At 31.7% G+C, this 15,124-nt stretch overlaps 1 protein-coding gene across 1 annotated transcript in view; it reads left to right on the plus strand.

Moving 5' to 3' along the window:
- The first annotated feature begins 21 nt into the window (after nt 1-21).
- Nucleotides 22-15,124, plus strand: part of LOC145279982 ((R)-phenoxypropionate/alpha-ketoglutarate-dioxygenase-like) — a 25,851-nt gene continuing 10,748 nt past the window's right edge. Inside the window, exons 1-2 of the mRNA XM_080131577.1 lie at nt 22-715; nt 13,093-13,232. Of these exons, the coding sequence (XP_079987703.1) occupies nt 313-715; nt 13,093-13,232 (543 nt within the window). The 5' untranslated portion in view covers nt 22-312. The remainder of the gene's footprint in view (nt 716-13,092; nt 13,233-15,124) is intronic.

The following is a 15,124-nucleotide window of genomic DNA, read 5'->3' on the forward strand; positions in this document are numbered from 1 at the left end:
ATTCTACTAATAGTTTTGAGGTTAGCATTTAAAGTTTAAATAACAAATAAGCATAAACAAATGTATTTTCCTTCATTCAAATTTGATAGCACCGGTAGTGACGTCATCACTTAGTATTTGGTTTATGATTAACTTACCTGCGTAAAAATCGAAAATACTAAACGTTTTTTTGGTTTGATTTTTTTAATAGAAAAAAAAAATGCTGTTATTTTAGTAAAATAATGTACACGAGAAATTAATTTTGTTAAAGAAAAAAAAGTGGGGGTTAAAAAAATAAACCCAAAAACAAAAAAAAAAAAACTCATAGGTAACATGACAACCGCAAGAAACATGGCGAAACAAGCCTACAGTTTGACACAACGAATTCTTGGGGCTGAAGTCGTCGGAGTGAAACTAAACGAATCTGTACCCGAAGAGATTATTGACCAAATCAAAAAGGACATTCACGAGCATCGATTGCTTTTATTTCGAGATCAAGGCGTTATCAGCGGCAAAAGACATGTGGAAATTAGCCGGTGGTTTGGCGAATTAGAATCGACCTTTTATCACCATCCGAAATCGCCACACCTCGACGTATTCCGAGTTTCAAATGACGAGAAAGAAGGTTGTCGAAACGTTGGCAGAACGGGTTGGCACATCGATGGCAGCTTCATGGATAAACCTTTCAGATTTTCGCTTTATTATATTGAATCGGCCCCAAGGAAAGGTGGAACCGGTAAGAAAATATAACCCCCAAAATTCAATTATATATTTGTTTGGTTTTCTTGTAGGAGACGTCTACTTGAACTACTTTCGCTTTCCCTTGCTCACATACCCCTATTCCGAATTCGTAGCAGCGGGCCGGTATCAGTGGACTTTTTGTTTTCTACCAAAATGATCATTAACAATGTGTGTGTGTGTGTGTTTTTTAAAATTAGTTTTAACCTATTTCAAACTTATATAAATAATTGCGCAATAAAAATAATTAAATGAAAACATTTTTTTTTTTTTTTTAGAATTATTGGTACTTCTACAGTTTATCGCCGAAAATGGAGACGCCATTTTCTTTCGGACACCTGTCGTTAAAATCAGGGAGAAATCAGTATTTTAAACTATGACTAAAGTAGGAAAAAAAAAATACTTAAAAAAAAATTGTTTTATTAAATTATATTTTCTGACGCAGACTTTTCAATAAATGTCTTTATAATTATATTTTGATACATTTTTTATACAATAAATGTTTTGGTTTTCAAACGGCGCTCGCCCAGTTTAACAATTATAAATATGTCATTTTTATTTTCTGTTTTTAATAATAAAAAATATGTTTCATGAAAAGCTTTCCTGTTTTCATTAATTAAATCGAAACATTTCCAATTAAACAATTATGGATATATGTTCTCTTTCACTTTCTTTATTTACTTTTTTCATAGTTCTTTCCCTACGTAATTAATATCTAGTTTAATTTTTTTATTTCCTACTTCGGCCATAGTTTAAAATACTGATTTCTCCCTCTGATTCTAATGACAGGTGCTCGAAAAAAAATGGCTTTTCCATTTTCGCCGATAAACTGTAGAAGTACCGAATTATTTAATCAATTAAAAATTCCATTGTTTTATTTGATTACTAAATTTAAAAAGGTATTTTTTTTTTTTTTTTGGTAAAGTATTTTCAAGTTAAATTCAGTTTTTACGGTATTTTTGTTTATTAAATTGTTAATTAATTTGTTAGAGTAACTTTAAATATAGTAATCAAGTAAAAAAAAAAAATGGAATTTTTACTTGATTAAAATAATTCTAAATAAGAAAAAATATTTTTATTTTAACTTATTTTTATTGTGCACTAATACGTAAATTAAAAAAACAATGTTAGAGAGAGAGAAAAAAAAAAAAAAAAGAAGTCCACTGATGTTGGTCCGGCGGCCCGGGCCCGCTCCTACGAATTCGGAATAGGGGCATGTGAGCGAAAAAAAAAAAAAAAAAAAAAAAAAAAAAAAAAAAAAAAAAAAAAAAAAAAAAAAAAAAAAAAAAGCGAAAGTAGTTATGGAAGACGTCGTCTACAGGAGAACCATTTATTTTATTGTTTTATTTAAGACGAAAATCAAAACTATTCACGTAGATTAAAATTGGATGGAGATTAGGTAGAGGGGTAATTCAACACACACACACACACACACACACACATACACATACACTTACTTCCCACTGCTTTAAATTGAATTACGTGTTGATTTTATTTTATTACTGTACTAGCATTTCATCCCGGCATTGCCCGAGTGTTTGGAGGTGTGTTTGAACAGCAAAAAAAAAAAAAAAAAATGTGGTAGTAGGAAGGCAGGCTCGAGCCCGTACCGCAAAGGAGGAAAAGAACAGGAAAAAACCTCTGACGTCTTTGCTGTTACGACCACCGCCAAACCGAAAGTGACGTAGGTTTAAATTAAGGCTAGACAATCAAAAAGAGGGGATGACTTTCGAAAATATTGGTGAAAAAAGCGACCCCTCCCTGTAGAAAAGTTCCCAGTTGAGGGTGAAGAAATTAATGCTTTTAGCCAATTTTTCGGTATTTGTCGTCTGAAGGGTCGAGCTTCAAAACGATACTGATCTTGTGAAAATTCGTCGCCTCTATCGAAAGTTTTAGGCAGACATGCAAACATACATTTATATATTGGTAGCTCAAATTTTCGATCCAAACCGATTAAAAAGCTTGCCCTATCTCTGAATACCCTTTATGTAAAATTTCAAATGTTTAGACCAGAAATTGTCTGGGTAATTTGGTAGAGACCGCAGAGATCAAATTTTTAAAAACTTTGACTCCTATTATGACCCCTTAACATTTATTGTTTTGGGCTCAAATCAAGTTATTAAGTTAGATCCATGTCCAAGGAATCTATATCTAAAATTTCAAGTGTTTAGACCCAAAACTGTTGGAGGAGTTTGGTAGAGTTCTCAAAGGTCAAATCGTTGAACTTTGACCCCTTAACAGCCAAATTTTTGGCCGAAAACGGATTACAAAGATTTTCCCAAATTTCACTACCCTGTATATCAAATTTCGAGTCTGTAGACTGAAAATTGACAGCGTTATTGTGTAGGGAAATGTACAGACATACACACACACACTTTCACTTTTCTAGATATATAGATTTTTCGTTTTAAAATGCTTTTACTTACTGACATTTTTTCAACTTTCTACCTTATTTTATTTTTTAATTTTTTTTATAATTTTTGGATGTTTTCATTACTGCAACATGGCAATTCAGTAGATACCATTAGTTTTGCTTGAAATTTAAGATTTCAATTTTCAAATTTTGATACAATAACAAAGACGAACCCATGTAGGTCGAATTAGTGAAAATGCATCAAGTTAAGATCAAAGTGATGGTCAACAACTTCCCACACTTGAGGGGTTTGTGCCTAATTTGTCAAAATTATATTGCTATTCATTATGACAAATAAATAATTCAAAGTACAGTATATGCTTCGTCCTCAGTCAGACAAGAGAAAATCTCACTACCCTGTATATCAAATTTCGAGTCTGTAAACTGAAAATTGACAGTTATTGCGTAGGAAAATGTACACAGACAGACACTTCCACTTTTCTAGATTTATAGATTTGGTACTTGTACAGTTTAATCAAGACATTAAAAAATGAAAAAAAAAAGTTTAAATTGTACGTATCTGTTACGGAATGAAGTTCTCAGAAAAAAAAATTTCACTTGATTTTATCAAGTAGTTTTTTTTTTTTTTTACAGCGAAAAAACAATTTGTTATGATACTGAGCAAAAGTTTCGATTTTTAGGAAGAAAAGCTAGTATTAAAGATGGGGAGGGAGTGTCGGCGCTTTACATGGAGTTATCTCCCAGTGGCGTGTTCAAAAAATTCCACGATGTCTACTTTCAATGCATTGTCATAAAAACGTGTTTTTTCCGCTATAAAAAAACAAAACAAAAAAAAAAAAAAAAAAAACTACTCGATCAAATTAAGTGAAAAAATTGTTTCGGAGAGCTTCAGTCCAAAACGAATATGTGCAATATAACTTTTTTTGATATTTTCATTTTTTAATGTCTTGATCAAACTGTACAAGTGTCCTTCATTTTTATTTTTGGAATAATAAAAAAAAAAAGAACGCATTGATTAAAAAATAAAAGGTGCTTGTTAAGTTAGTCGACAAATCGATTTTTTTTATTGCATTTTCACCCCAAACAAAGCACATTGCCACTTTGTTGCAGGGGGCTACTATCAGTAGTACTAACGTATGATGATTCCGGACTCGGGACAAGATCAAAGTGTAGTATCTGTTCTTCAGATGCTGCAAGCAAAGACCCTATGTGGGGGCGACCCCACAGATAAGACCTTGGTCAGTGTAGGGGAAACCCTTCATACCAATTGTCACTATCCAGCTCCCCTACTCCCCGGGGAGTTGGTCCCCATTTCCCCTTCACTCCTCACATTAAAAATCGCCTTGTGCCTAATTTGCTTGGTGGGGGAGCAAATAAATACCATCTGTTCTTCAGATGCTGCACTTCTATTTCTTGTTCTCTGTCAGTGGAGGAGAAATCCTTCACGACTGAGACAATTTTTATTTTTGTACCTTTTCTCCACGTTAAAAAACGACCCTGGTGTCTAACTCTGTCCTGTGGGGAGGCATAGTAAATAGGTACTATCAGGTACATAAGCATCAGGGGTACTGTGTAGGGAGTTGGGCAGCAAGATGTCGGTTCACGTTGCACTTGAACTTCTGCATGTCAGTACAGTCGGGGAAGCAGGGACCTGGAAGGGAATTCCAAAGTCTAGCTGTTCTAGGGAAGAAACTACTGGAGTAGAAGGGATCTCTACTGTGAAGGGGTGGGATTTAGCTGCTTATCGGGTTTGTCGGAGGTATTTACATCGAGGGGGCACAAGTGCTTGCAGTTCATCAGAGCATTCACCGTTAAAGTACTTGTAGAACAGGCAGAGGGACGCAATGTTTCATCGATGGGACAGAGGCTGAAGTTTAGATTACAGTTCAGGACCTATCAGATTGGCGACTCTCTTTTGAACATTGTCTAGGAGCGAGAGACTAGTGGCAGATGCACCAGCCCAAATATGACAACAATACTCCATACATGGGCGAATGGTGGCCTTATAGAGGTATAGGATACTTTCAGGCGTTAAGCAAAAAACGATATTACCTACTAATTTTCATGTCGAAAATAATAATGTATACAAAAATTCATTGAGTAGAAATAACTGCTATTGCTAAAGTCTATCGCTATAGACAAAAAATATTGCATGCTATGTACAAGTAATTCGTTCCGGGTTTTGTCCACTATTTGTAGACTCTTACTGTCTACTTTATAACCTCCAAGAAAAATGCAATTCTACACAATTTTCCGTAAGAATTATAAATTTCTGCTCGATGAATTTTCGTAATTTTTGGATATATTACTATTTTCGATATGACAATTTAGTACGTAATATTATTTTTGCTTAAAACGATATAGTTAAAAAAAAAAATGGGCATCAAATATAGATTGGCACAGTCATTTTTGTAACACGCACACACATTAGTACTTGTTCAGTTGGGGAAAAACATGGCCACCAATAAAAACATAATAGATTACATTGGATAATAAATGTCTTAATATCCAGAAAACTACTTGTTTGCCCCAAATTTAAATGTGATATTCGTGTCCAGCATACCTGAAAACCATTAAAAGTTGTCATTTTAAAGGTGAGGGTTTTGGTGGAAAGAAAGTAAAAAAAAAAAAAAAAAAAAAAAAGTGTTCATTTCATTTTGCAGCCGACAACTCCTCAGAAAGCTTTTATAAACAACGTGAGCATTAAATTGAAGTAGAAAGTCATATCTTTTAGAATATTGGTGCTTATATAGAAGTTGAACTGAACCAAACTGACTTTTATCAAACTAAACTTTAAACTGAAACGAAGGTTAGTTTAAGGGTAAAAAAAAAAAAAAAAAAAGAAAAATTCAATTTAACTTCGGTATAAGCACCAGAATTTCTGTACCCCCCCCCATCCTAAATTCCCGTATATTTTTATCGAAGTAGCGTAGTGATTACAGGGTTCCAACTGTGGGTGCGGCGTCTCAGTTTCGATTTCTGTTCAGGCTACTACATCATATACCCTTGGAAAAGGTATGAACTAGGCACGGCCAAAAAATGGTAGAAAAACCAAGTTGTTGTGTGTGTGTGTTTTTTTTTTTTTTTAAAACGAATTAAAATCCATTATTCTTGAGCAACTTTTTTTCCAGAAAGATAAAAACCTGAATTTTTATAATATAAAAAAAAACAGAATAACAAAACTTTTTCCACTATTTTTAATAGAATTTTAAATTAAAATTTTTTCATTCCCCCCCTCCCCCCCAAAACACCACGTCTCGATGGATAACACATTTTTTAAAAGGTTTTTGAATCAATTAATTTTTTTTTTTGTTTTTTTGTTTTGTCTAAATAAGATTTAGGATGATTTGCTATAAGAATATGAAAAAAAAAAAAAATAAAAATAACATAAGTACTTGAATTTCAAATAATTCCATCTTTTATCTCACTCTATAGATTTTGCGTGGCGAAATTCAAAAATCCAAAAGTTAATGATAGTTTCCAAGAAACTATGGTAGCCTTTACATGAATAAATGAAGTCATTTAGTCCTGTAAATTTCCATGTGATTTTTAACGTTTGTTTTGACGGTTAAGTGAAGAATCAACTTTATAAGGATTTAATTCTTTTTTCATAAGCAATACATACTTGTTGCCTACATAATCCCCAAGGTTAAGCAACGAATTTTAATGAATATATATATATATATATATATATATATATATATATATAAACATTTCTACTAATCTGGAAGAATAAAATTAACATATTCAAAGAATTTCACATTTCAAAACACGATGGGTGAAAAATTAAACACATTCCAAATTCGGATTGTGTGCGCAGTTTTTTTTTTGTTTTTTTTTGTTATTTTATCTACAATTCTCACCCTCTCCACAATACAATATATTTTGTTCAGTTTCAGCTGATTATTGCAAGCATATTTGTAACCATAAATAAAGAAGGGTGAGGTTTTGTAGGCAAATATATATATATATCAATATCGATTATGAAAAAAAAAAACTACTGTTATAAAGTTAATTTTTCACTTAATAATCGGCGAAAATTTCGTATTGATCGGATAATTACTTGATTTTTGGTAGATTTTTAAAGAGAGACACCATCAAAAATACTTGTTCCCTTCTTCCATTTTGGCCATGTATAATATGAATTTATTCTCCCTCCAACTATGGATACAATAATAATATAGTCTATTATTATGCAAAATGAATAGCTGGTGGCCAAAATGTATAAACATTTTGATCCCTCCTTTTACTTCAAAATTGACCACTATTCAGAAAATTAACCAATTTTCATGAAATTTTCAGTATTTATCAAATAATGATCACGGAATATAATGAACCCATTATTTTTGTTTGAATTTTAGTAGAAATGTATTTTGTTTAAACAAAAGCACCTTTATTAAAGTTATAGATTTCAGTATTAAAAAAAAAATGAATTTATTTTTGCTTTTTTTTCTGAAAATAAAGCATCGTAAATTGTAAGAATAAAAAAATAAATAATTTCAGGAACATCACAAAAAATCTACTAAAATCTGTATTAATGAATTCGATATAACTCAAAGAAAAATTAATTTCTCGAAGTAGCAAAATTATAATTGAATTAAGCATTGTTTAATATTTTCACACGCGAAAACTATAATTGCAAAAAATATTTCCGCTTTTTTTTTTAAAGATTACGTATTTAGCGTAATTTTTTTTATGTAAGATTTTAATATTTTCCTTGCCTGAATGAACGTGTAATCTTAAACATAACATAATTTTTATATAATGTTGAAAAATAAAAAAAATAATAATATTTAAAACCATGAACACACAAAAATAAATAAATCCAAAAATGGTAAAAATTATACAAACGTTCATGATAGGAATGTACGGATGCACAGCTGGGAAATCAAGCCAGTCGGTTTTCAGATAGCTTTTTGAGTTTCTAACATTTTGGGCTTCTGTCGCACCTATGCACGACTTTTCGTTTGTTTTGATTGTGCAAAGCCACAATCTCTTGCTTTTGGGTCCTAAGTAAGGCATTTCTTGTACAAACTGTTCCTTAATTCCGTCTTAAAGAAATCGATATAACTCAAAGAAAAATTAATTTCTCGAACTAACGATATTATCATTGAATTAAGCATTGTTTATTTCATATTTCCACAGAAGAAAATTATAATTGTAAAATATTTCCTTGCTTCTCAGTTACATTTTTAGCATAAATTTTAGCATGTAAGATTCTAATATTTTCCTTGCATGAATGAACGTGTAATCTTAAACATACTATCATTTTTATATAATGTTGAAAAATAAAAAAAATAAAAAAAAATTTAAAAGCAGAAACACAAAAATAAATAAATCAAAAAATGGTAAAAATTATACAAACATTCCCGATAGGAATGTATTGATGCACAGCTGGAGGAAAAAAAAAGAAAACCTGTCTGTTTTGCACCCCCCCCCACATTCTCTTCAACCACCCGACATTATTTTCAGATAGACTTTCTTGCATTTGGACTTCCTTAAATCTCATGCTAGACGACTTTTCGTTTGTTTTGATTGTGCGAAGCCAGAATCTCGTGCTTTTGGGAGCTAATTAAGCTATTTTGTGTACAAATAAGTTTCTTTTTTCTTTTTTTTTTTTAATTCAGTATCTTAGACTAATTATCTTTGAAATAGTCCCAGAAAACTAATATTTATCTTTGAAAGGATTTTTACAATAAATTTATTTAACCTCAAAATTTAGCTGAACTTGTCAGTTTCCACATGTTACCATGAAAACATTTTTTCATGATAACTTTTTGCTACTTGTTTAGTTTTTCGTTTAAAGCTTCCCCCCACCGCACTCTTCGTCTGCGAAATAGGCAAGATGGCCATGACACGATCGATCTCAATAAAATTTAATTTTCCTCTGTAAAAAAAAACTACTTGATCGAATTAAGTGATTTTTTTTATGAGAACTTACTTCCATAATGGGTACGTAAAATTTTTTTTTTCATTATTTTCATTTTTTTTTTTGATGTCTTAATTGAACTAAATAAATACTAACATTTTTTTCACATGTAAAAATATTTTTTCCCTTTTGGAAATTAACTTTAAACTTTAATCTTTCAAATACAATAAAAAAAAAAACTAATTGGAAACTTAGAAAAAAAATTATGATAAATCAGCTTTCAAAACTATGTCCCCACATCAGTTTTTCGACATTAATGCAGGTACATACTAAACTCTGAGGCCTTCGTCATCGAAAAGAAAATCTTCAAAATAACATCAGTCTTTTTCTGCTTATCTCAACTTTGTTTTCGCATTGCCACTAGACTCAAACATAATCGGTGCGGTTGGAGATTGCGCAACTCGTGTTTTTCTAGACTATACATTCCTCATGCAGTGTGAGAATTCTGTTCTCACATAGAACTCTGGCAGAACAAAAAATAGACACAACTATGAAAAGCGCACTTACCTGCTTGATTAAAACCAGTCGCCTCTTCTCGATTGCAAAATTATGTTGCGCTATTTTGCTGCTCATCCGAACCTGGTAGTTAATACTTCATAAGAAGTAGTAGGTAAAAAATTTTCTTTGAAGATTTTCAATAGTTCTTGGTTTGGATTCATTTAATCAACGTTCCAATAGAAAAAAGGTGGAATAATTCTGTGGAAAAGGTAAAACCCAAAATCAACATTCTTTGCTGATTAGAAAGACGATATTACATCAAGAAAGAACTCCTACCTTAGTAGGTTAAACTGTCTTAAAGGTACCATGACAATTGGGCACCAAAAGGCCCTTAAATTAATAAGATAGAAATGAATCCAACGTGCATGAAGAATTTGCTTGGACTGAAGATTTCCAATTTAAACTTGCAAGCGTGGGTTAAAATTCAAATCAACTAATGAGAAAGGCTGTAATCAAAACAATGCATTAATTCAGTCAACCAATGAAGTGACGCAATTCAAGTCATGTAATTTCTCACAGCAAGCACCTTTGCAAGGGATAATCATCGTCTAAAAGTAGGTTGGACTCCCTCGTGTTATTCCTGAGCAGTGAATAATTATTATTATTATTTATTTTTTATTTTTTTAATTCAAAACAAAAAATAATGAAAGTGTTTAAGTAAAACCTTTTACTTGAGAGAGGGGAGGGGTCGGCTTGTTGTTCTTAAAATTAGTTTGGCATCGTAACTGAATAAATTTAATTTACGTCTTTGCCTCCCCACGACGACAGAGTTAGACATAGGTGTAATCAATTACCATTACAGACATAAAGTATTTTAAAGGCTGCACGTCGATGTTAATATGGAGGATATCCAGCTCCCCTCCCCCTTAATAAAAAGGTGGGGTGCAGGTATAATCTGGATTTCGGCAAAAATAAAAGTAACTCAGTCAAACAGGATTTTCTCTTGTCTGACTGAGGACGAAGCATATACTGTACTTTGAATTATTTATTTGTCATAATGAATAGCAATATAATTTTGACAGATTAGGCACAAGCCCCTCAAGTGTGGGAAGTCGTTGACCATCATTTTGATCTTAACTTGATGCATTTTCACTAATTCGACCTACATGGGTTCTTCTTTGTTATTGTATCAAAATTTGAAAATTGAAATCTTAAATTTCAAGCAAAACTAATGGTATCTACTGAATTGTCATGTTGCAGTAATGAAAACATCAAAAAATTATGAAAAAAAAAAAATAAATAAATAAATAAGGTAGAAAGTTGAAAAAATGTCAGTAAGTAAAAGTATTTTAAAACGAAAAATATAGAATGAACGGATAAACTGTTTTAGAACATGCTTCTAGATGCGAAAAAGGATTTTTTGTCTTTTTTATTTTTAAATCCGAAATTCTATTTAAAATATATTTTTCGAATCTAAAAGCGTGTTCTAAAAAAACGTGTTTATTCAAAAAGGTAGAAAATTACTTATTAATGAAAACCGTTTTCGAAGACAATTTAGCAAAAGTTAAGTTTTACTAAATTGGCCAAAGATTTTCAGTTTTCAGAAAATATTTACCTCCCTTTTGTTATAATTAGAACTCTCCATTTTTTTTTTTTTTTTTTTTTTTGCAAAATTTGATTTTTGCTAATTGTCTTCGAAAACTATTTTCATTAATAATAAAGTTTCTACCTCATCGTATTTTCATAATTTTTGGATATGTTCATTACTGTGACATGACAATTAAGTGAATACCATTGGTTTCACTTGAAATTTAATGTTTCATTTTTTAAATCTCATTACAATAACAAAAAAGAGCTGTTTTACATCATTCTTTCACAGATTTAACTATTTATTTGTCAAACAATAATTTACAATTTGACAAACTTTGCATAAAACCCTCAAAATGTGTAGGAATCTGCAATCATCCTCTATCTTACTTTGGTTATCTTGAACTTTTCAGCTTTAAGATGGTTGCCATTGAAAAACATTATTTGAACAAAATTAGTTCTAGATTTAATAACCATTTGGTTCAGTTAATAATTTAACGGACAAAAACAATACAGTAATAATTGGGTTATATTATTACAATATTGTTTGGTCGAACCAAATGGTTATGAAACTATAACTAAATTAGTTTTTTTTGTTTGTTTCTTTACTTGCCTCCCCGTCGAGGGCAGATTTAGACATGAGGTCGGTTTTTAATGTGGCTCCCCAAAAAGGTACACTCTGATTAGTAACAAAAATAAAAAATGTATCAGTCATGACAGATTTCTCCTCCATTAACTATAACTAATTTAGTTAAAATAAACAAAAAAAATAATTTAGAGTAAGGGATTAGTCTTGCATATAAATTTAATCTAAAATGATCCCCATTTCCGAGCCATTTTAGATTTTTATGGCAGTTAACATTTTTTTACCATTAACCCCAATCTGTGTAGTCAGGTCGCAAATCATTATAAAAAGGTGGACCTACCAAAAACAAAAAAAAAAATGTGCAGAATTTATCTCCCATAGCAAATTAAATAATTATTTAGTTAACTGCCATAAAATGGTAGAAATAGTCTATAAATGGGTATCATTTTATGTTAAATTTTTATTTGGGGCCATTGTCGAGTTAGATGATGTTTTAGAGCCGTTAAACAGAATTTTTTTTTTCTTCAAAGGGAGATGAATTCTGTGAATCCCTTAACCGTATCATTAATCCTAAATCAGAGCTGTAAGAACCCTCTTCCAAAGAAATTCTAATTAACTGCCCTAAAACGCTATCTAAGAATGGCTTGAAAGTAAGTGATTTTATATCAAATTTATTTTTTTCCACTAATTTTTTTTTTTTAGGGGTGATCACACATAATCACCTAAAAAAAATTAAAAAGAAAAAAAGTGGAATTTCATTTTTTGAGAGGAGACTGATTTAGCTGAGAATACTTATCTGCAATAACACAAAAGAAAAGACATTATGTACATTTGGCAATGTTTAAAAAAAAAAAATTAACAAAATTAAAAAAACTTTGTGTAGGTATTAAAAGTAACGTTAAATTCCTTTTGAAAAAGTGAAAAAAAAAACCCAAAAAAACGGAAACAAACTGAGACATGTGCATGTGAGTATTGTCCTTTTCTAAATAGTTTACTTTTAAGTAAAAAAAAAACAAAATACTTGAGCTGAGATCGAAATCAAAACCTAAAGACAGTGAGTCAAGTACGATAACCATTAGGCCAACTTGACATGATCTTTAAAAAGTGTATTCAAACCTACTTATTGTTAACATAAGTAATCTGTCATCTGAACCATTCACGCATATGCATTCGTGAGACAGTCGACAAACAGATAAAAATCCGATCATCCTCACGTACCAATTTTCAATTTTTACCTCTTAGCAGCCCTTTTTCTCGGTGAAGATGGATTAAAATGTTTTCCACATGTCTGGATACCCTATATACCAGATTTCCAGTCTGTAGATTATAAATTTGTTGAGTATATAGGTTGAGAAGTTTCCTCACACACACATTCTCACTTTTATAGATATATAGACAACCATATCAGCTCCTTCAACTTGAACCATTCTAATTACTTTCTGTTTTTGTCTTATTTTTTAGCTTTTATTCCATTAAAAGACCTGATTGAAAATCTTTCTGAAGAGAAGCGACAACGTTGGGAAAAACTGTGGATGGTGAGCGATCGGCAGTCCAGACTCATCCATCCTCTTATTTATCCTCATCCTTCCACAAAGAAACCAGTAAGTTTAAAACAGCATTCATTTATTTGTGCATGGAAATGAAACCTGGCCAATGAGGCTTGGAGACATGTGTTGCATGGAGAGAAATGATATGAGAATAATATTTTGAATGTGTAATGAGTCTTAAAAACCAGGCGACCTTAAATCTGAATAGTAAGGGAGATGTCTGTCGAACAGGAGACTTGGATGATATGGTCACATTGTGAGAATGTGAGAATTTTTGGATTAGTAGATGTAGAACAGTTGAGGGAGCAGGTTCAGTTAACAGGGGAAAGCCAAGCATGGAAGGAAATGATAAGAATCGGATTGAGAGAAAAAGAGATTAATAAAGGTCAGTTTGGAAATCGATTTCTTAAAACTGTCCAACACGTGCCATCATGTAAAATGAATGTTAAACTAAGTATGATCACAATTTATTTTCATGTGGTTTTTGCAGCAGACATCAGATCTATAAACGAGGTTCGCACAGGTTTGAAAAGTGTTCAAATGAGTTTGAAATTTTTTAGAGTTATTTCTAACACATTTTTTTTGTTTATAGAAAAGAACAATCTTTTGTAGTAGAACAGCCTTCCGTTTTTTTGGACGAAGGCAATTAAAAATCAACAAGTTATTGCATTCAAAAACAAATTATATTCAATTATAATTTTAAATACAATAAAAGGGTAATACTTATTACATTTTATTACATTTTTACCCCAAACAAGGCACATTGCCACTTTGATGTAGTGGGCTACTATTAGGGACATAAGCTACAAGGGAACTATGTGGGGAGTTGAGCAGCAAGATGTCGGTTCACGTTACACTTGAACTTCTGCATGTCATTATAGTTGGGGAAGCAGGAACCCGGAAGGGAATTCCAAAGTCAAGCGGTTCTGGAGTAGAAGGTTCTCTTACATCTAGGGATCTCTACTGTGAAGGGGTGGGATTTAGCTGCTTATCGGGTATGTCGGGGGGGTATTTATGTCAAGGGGGTACAAGTGCTTGCAGTTCATCAGAGCATTCACCGTTAAAATACTTGTAGAACAGGCAGAGGGATGCTACATTTTGTCGATGGGACAGAGGCTGAAGCTTAGAGGACAGTTCAGGACGTATTAGGTTGGCGACTCTCTTTTGAATCTTGTCTCGGAGCGAGAGACTAGTAGCAGATGCACCAGCCCAAATATGACAACAATCGTACTCCATACATGGGCGAATGGTGGCCTTATACTTATGTCAGTTTGAAGTTTGATAGTTTCCAAAGCGGTTGTTCTGGAGAATGGTCTTCTTGAAGAAAATTAGATAACAGAGGTGAGGAGAAGTGTTTTTCATTCATTTCAGTAAATTCTTTTTGAGCTCCTCTTGTCCTTTTGGTAAGTTTTTTTTTTTTTTTTTTTGAACTCTGCACGTCCAAGGTTATTTTTCTAGTGTTTATATATAGCCTCTCCTCAAATAATAGTGGGTAATTTGCATAAAGACACTTATGCAAATTGCGTTAAAAGTCTTGTTAAGAATATTTCCAACAAATGTTGACTTTTCCCTTGAAAAAGCCTTATTTTGATTATTACCTTAAAAACCTTGAAAATATGGAAAATGTCTTAAAAACCTTGAAAATATGGAAAATGTCTTAAAAACCTTGAAAATATGGAAAATGTCTTAAAAACCTTGAAAATATGGAAAATGTCTTAAAAACCTTGAAAATATGGAAAATGTCTTAAAAACCTTGAAAATATGGAAAATGTCTTAAAAACCTTGAAAATATGGAAAATGTCTTAAAAATCCTTGAAAATATGGAAAATGTCTTAAAAATCCTTGAAAATATGGAAAATGTCTTAAAAATCCTTGAAAATATGGAAAATGTCTTAAAAATCCTTGAAAATATGGAAAATGTCTTTAAAAAAAACCCTTGAAAATAG

Source organism: Euprymna scolopes, chromosome 7, assembly GCF_053919585.1.
Source record: "Euprymna scolopes isolate OS-2025 chromosome 7, ASM5391958v1, whole genome shotgun sequence".
Classification (NCBI taxonomy): Eukaryota; Metazoa; Mollusca; class Cephalopoda; order Sepiida; family Sepiolidae; genus Euprymna; species Euprymna scolopes.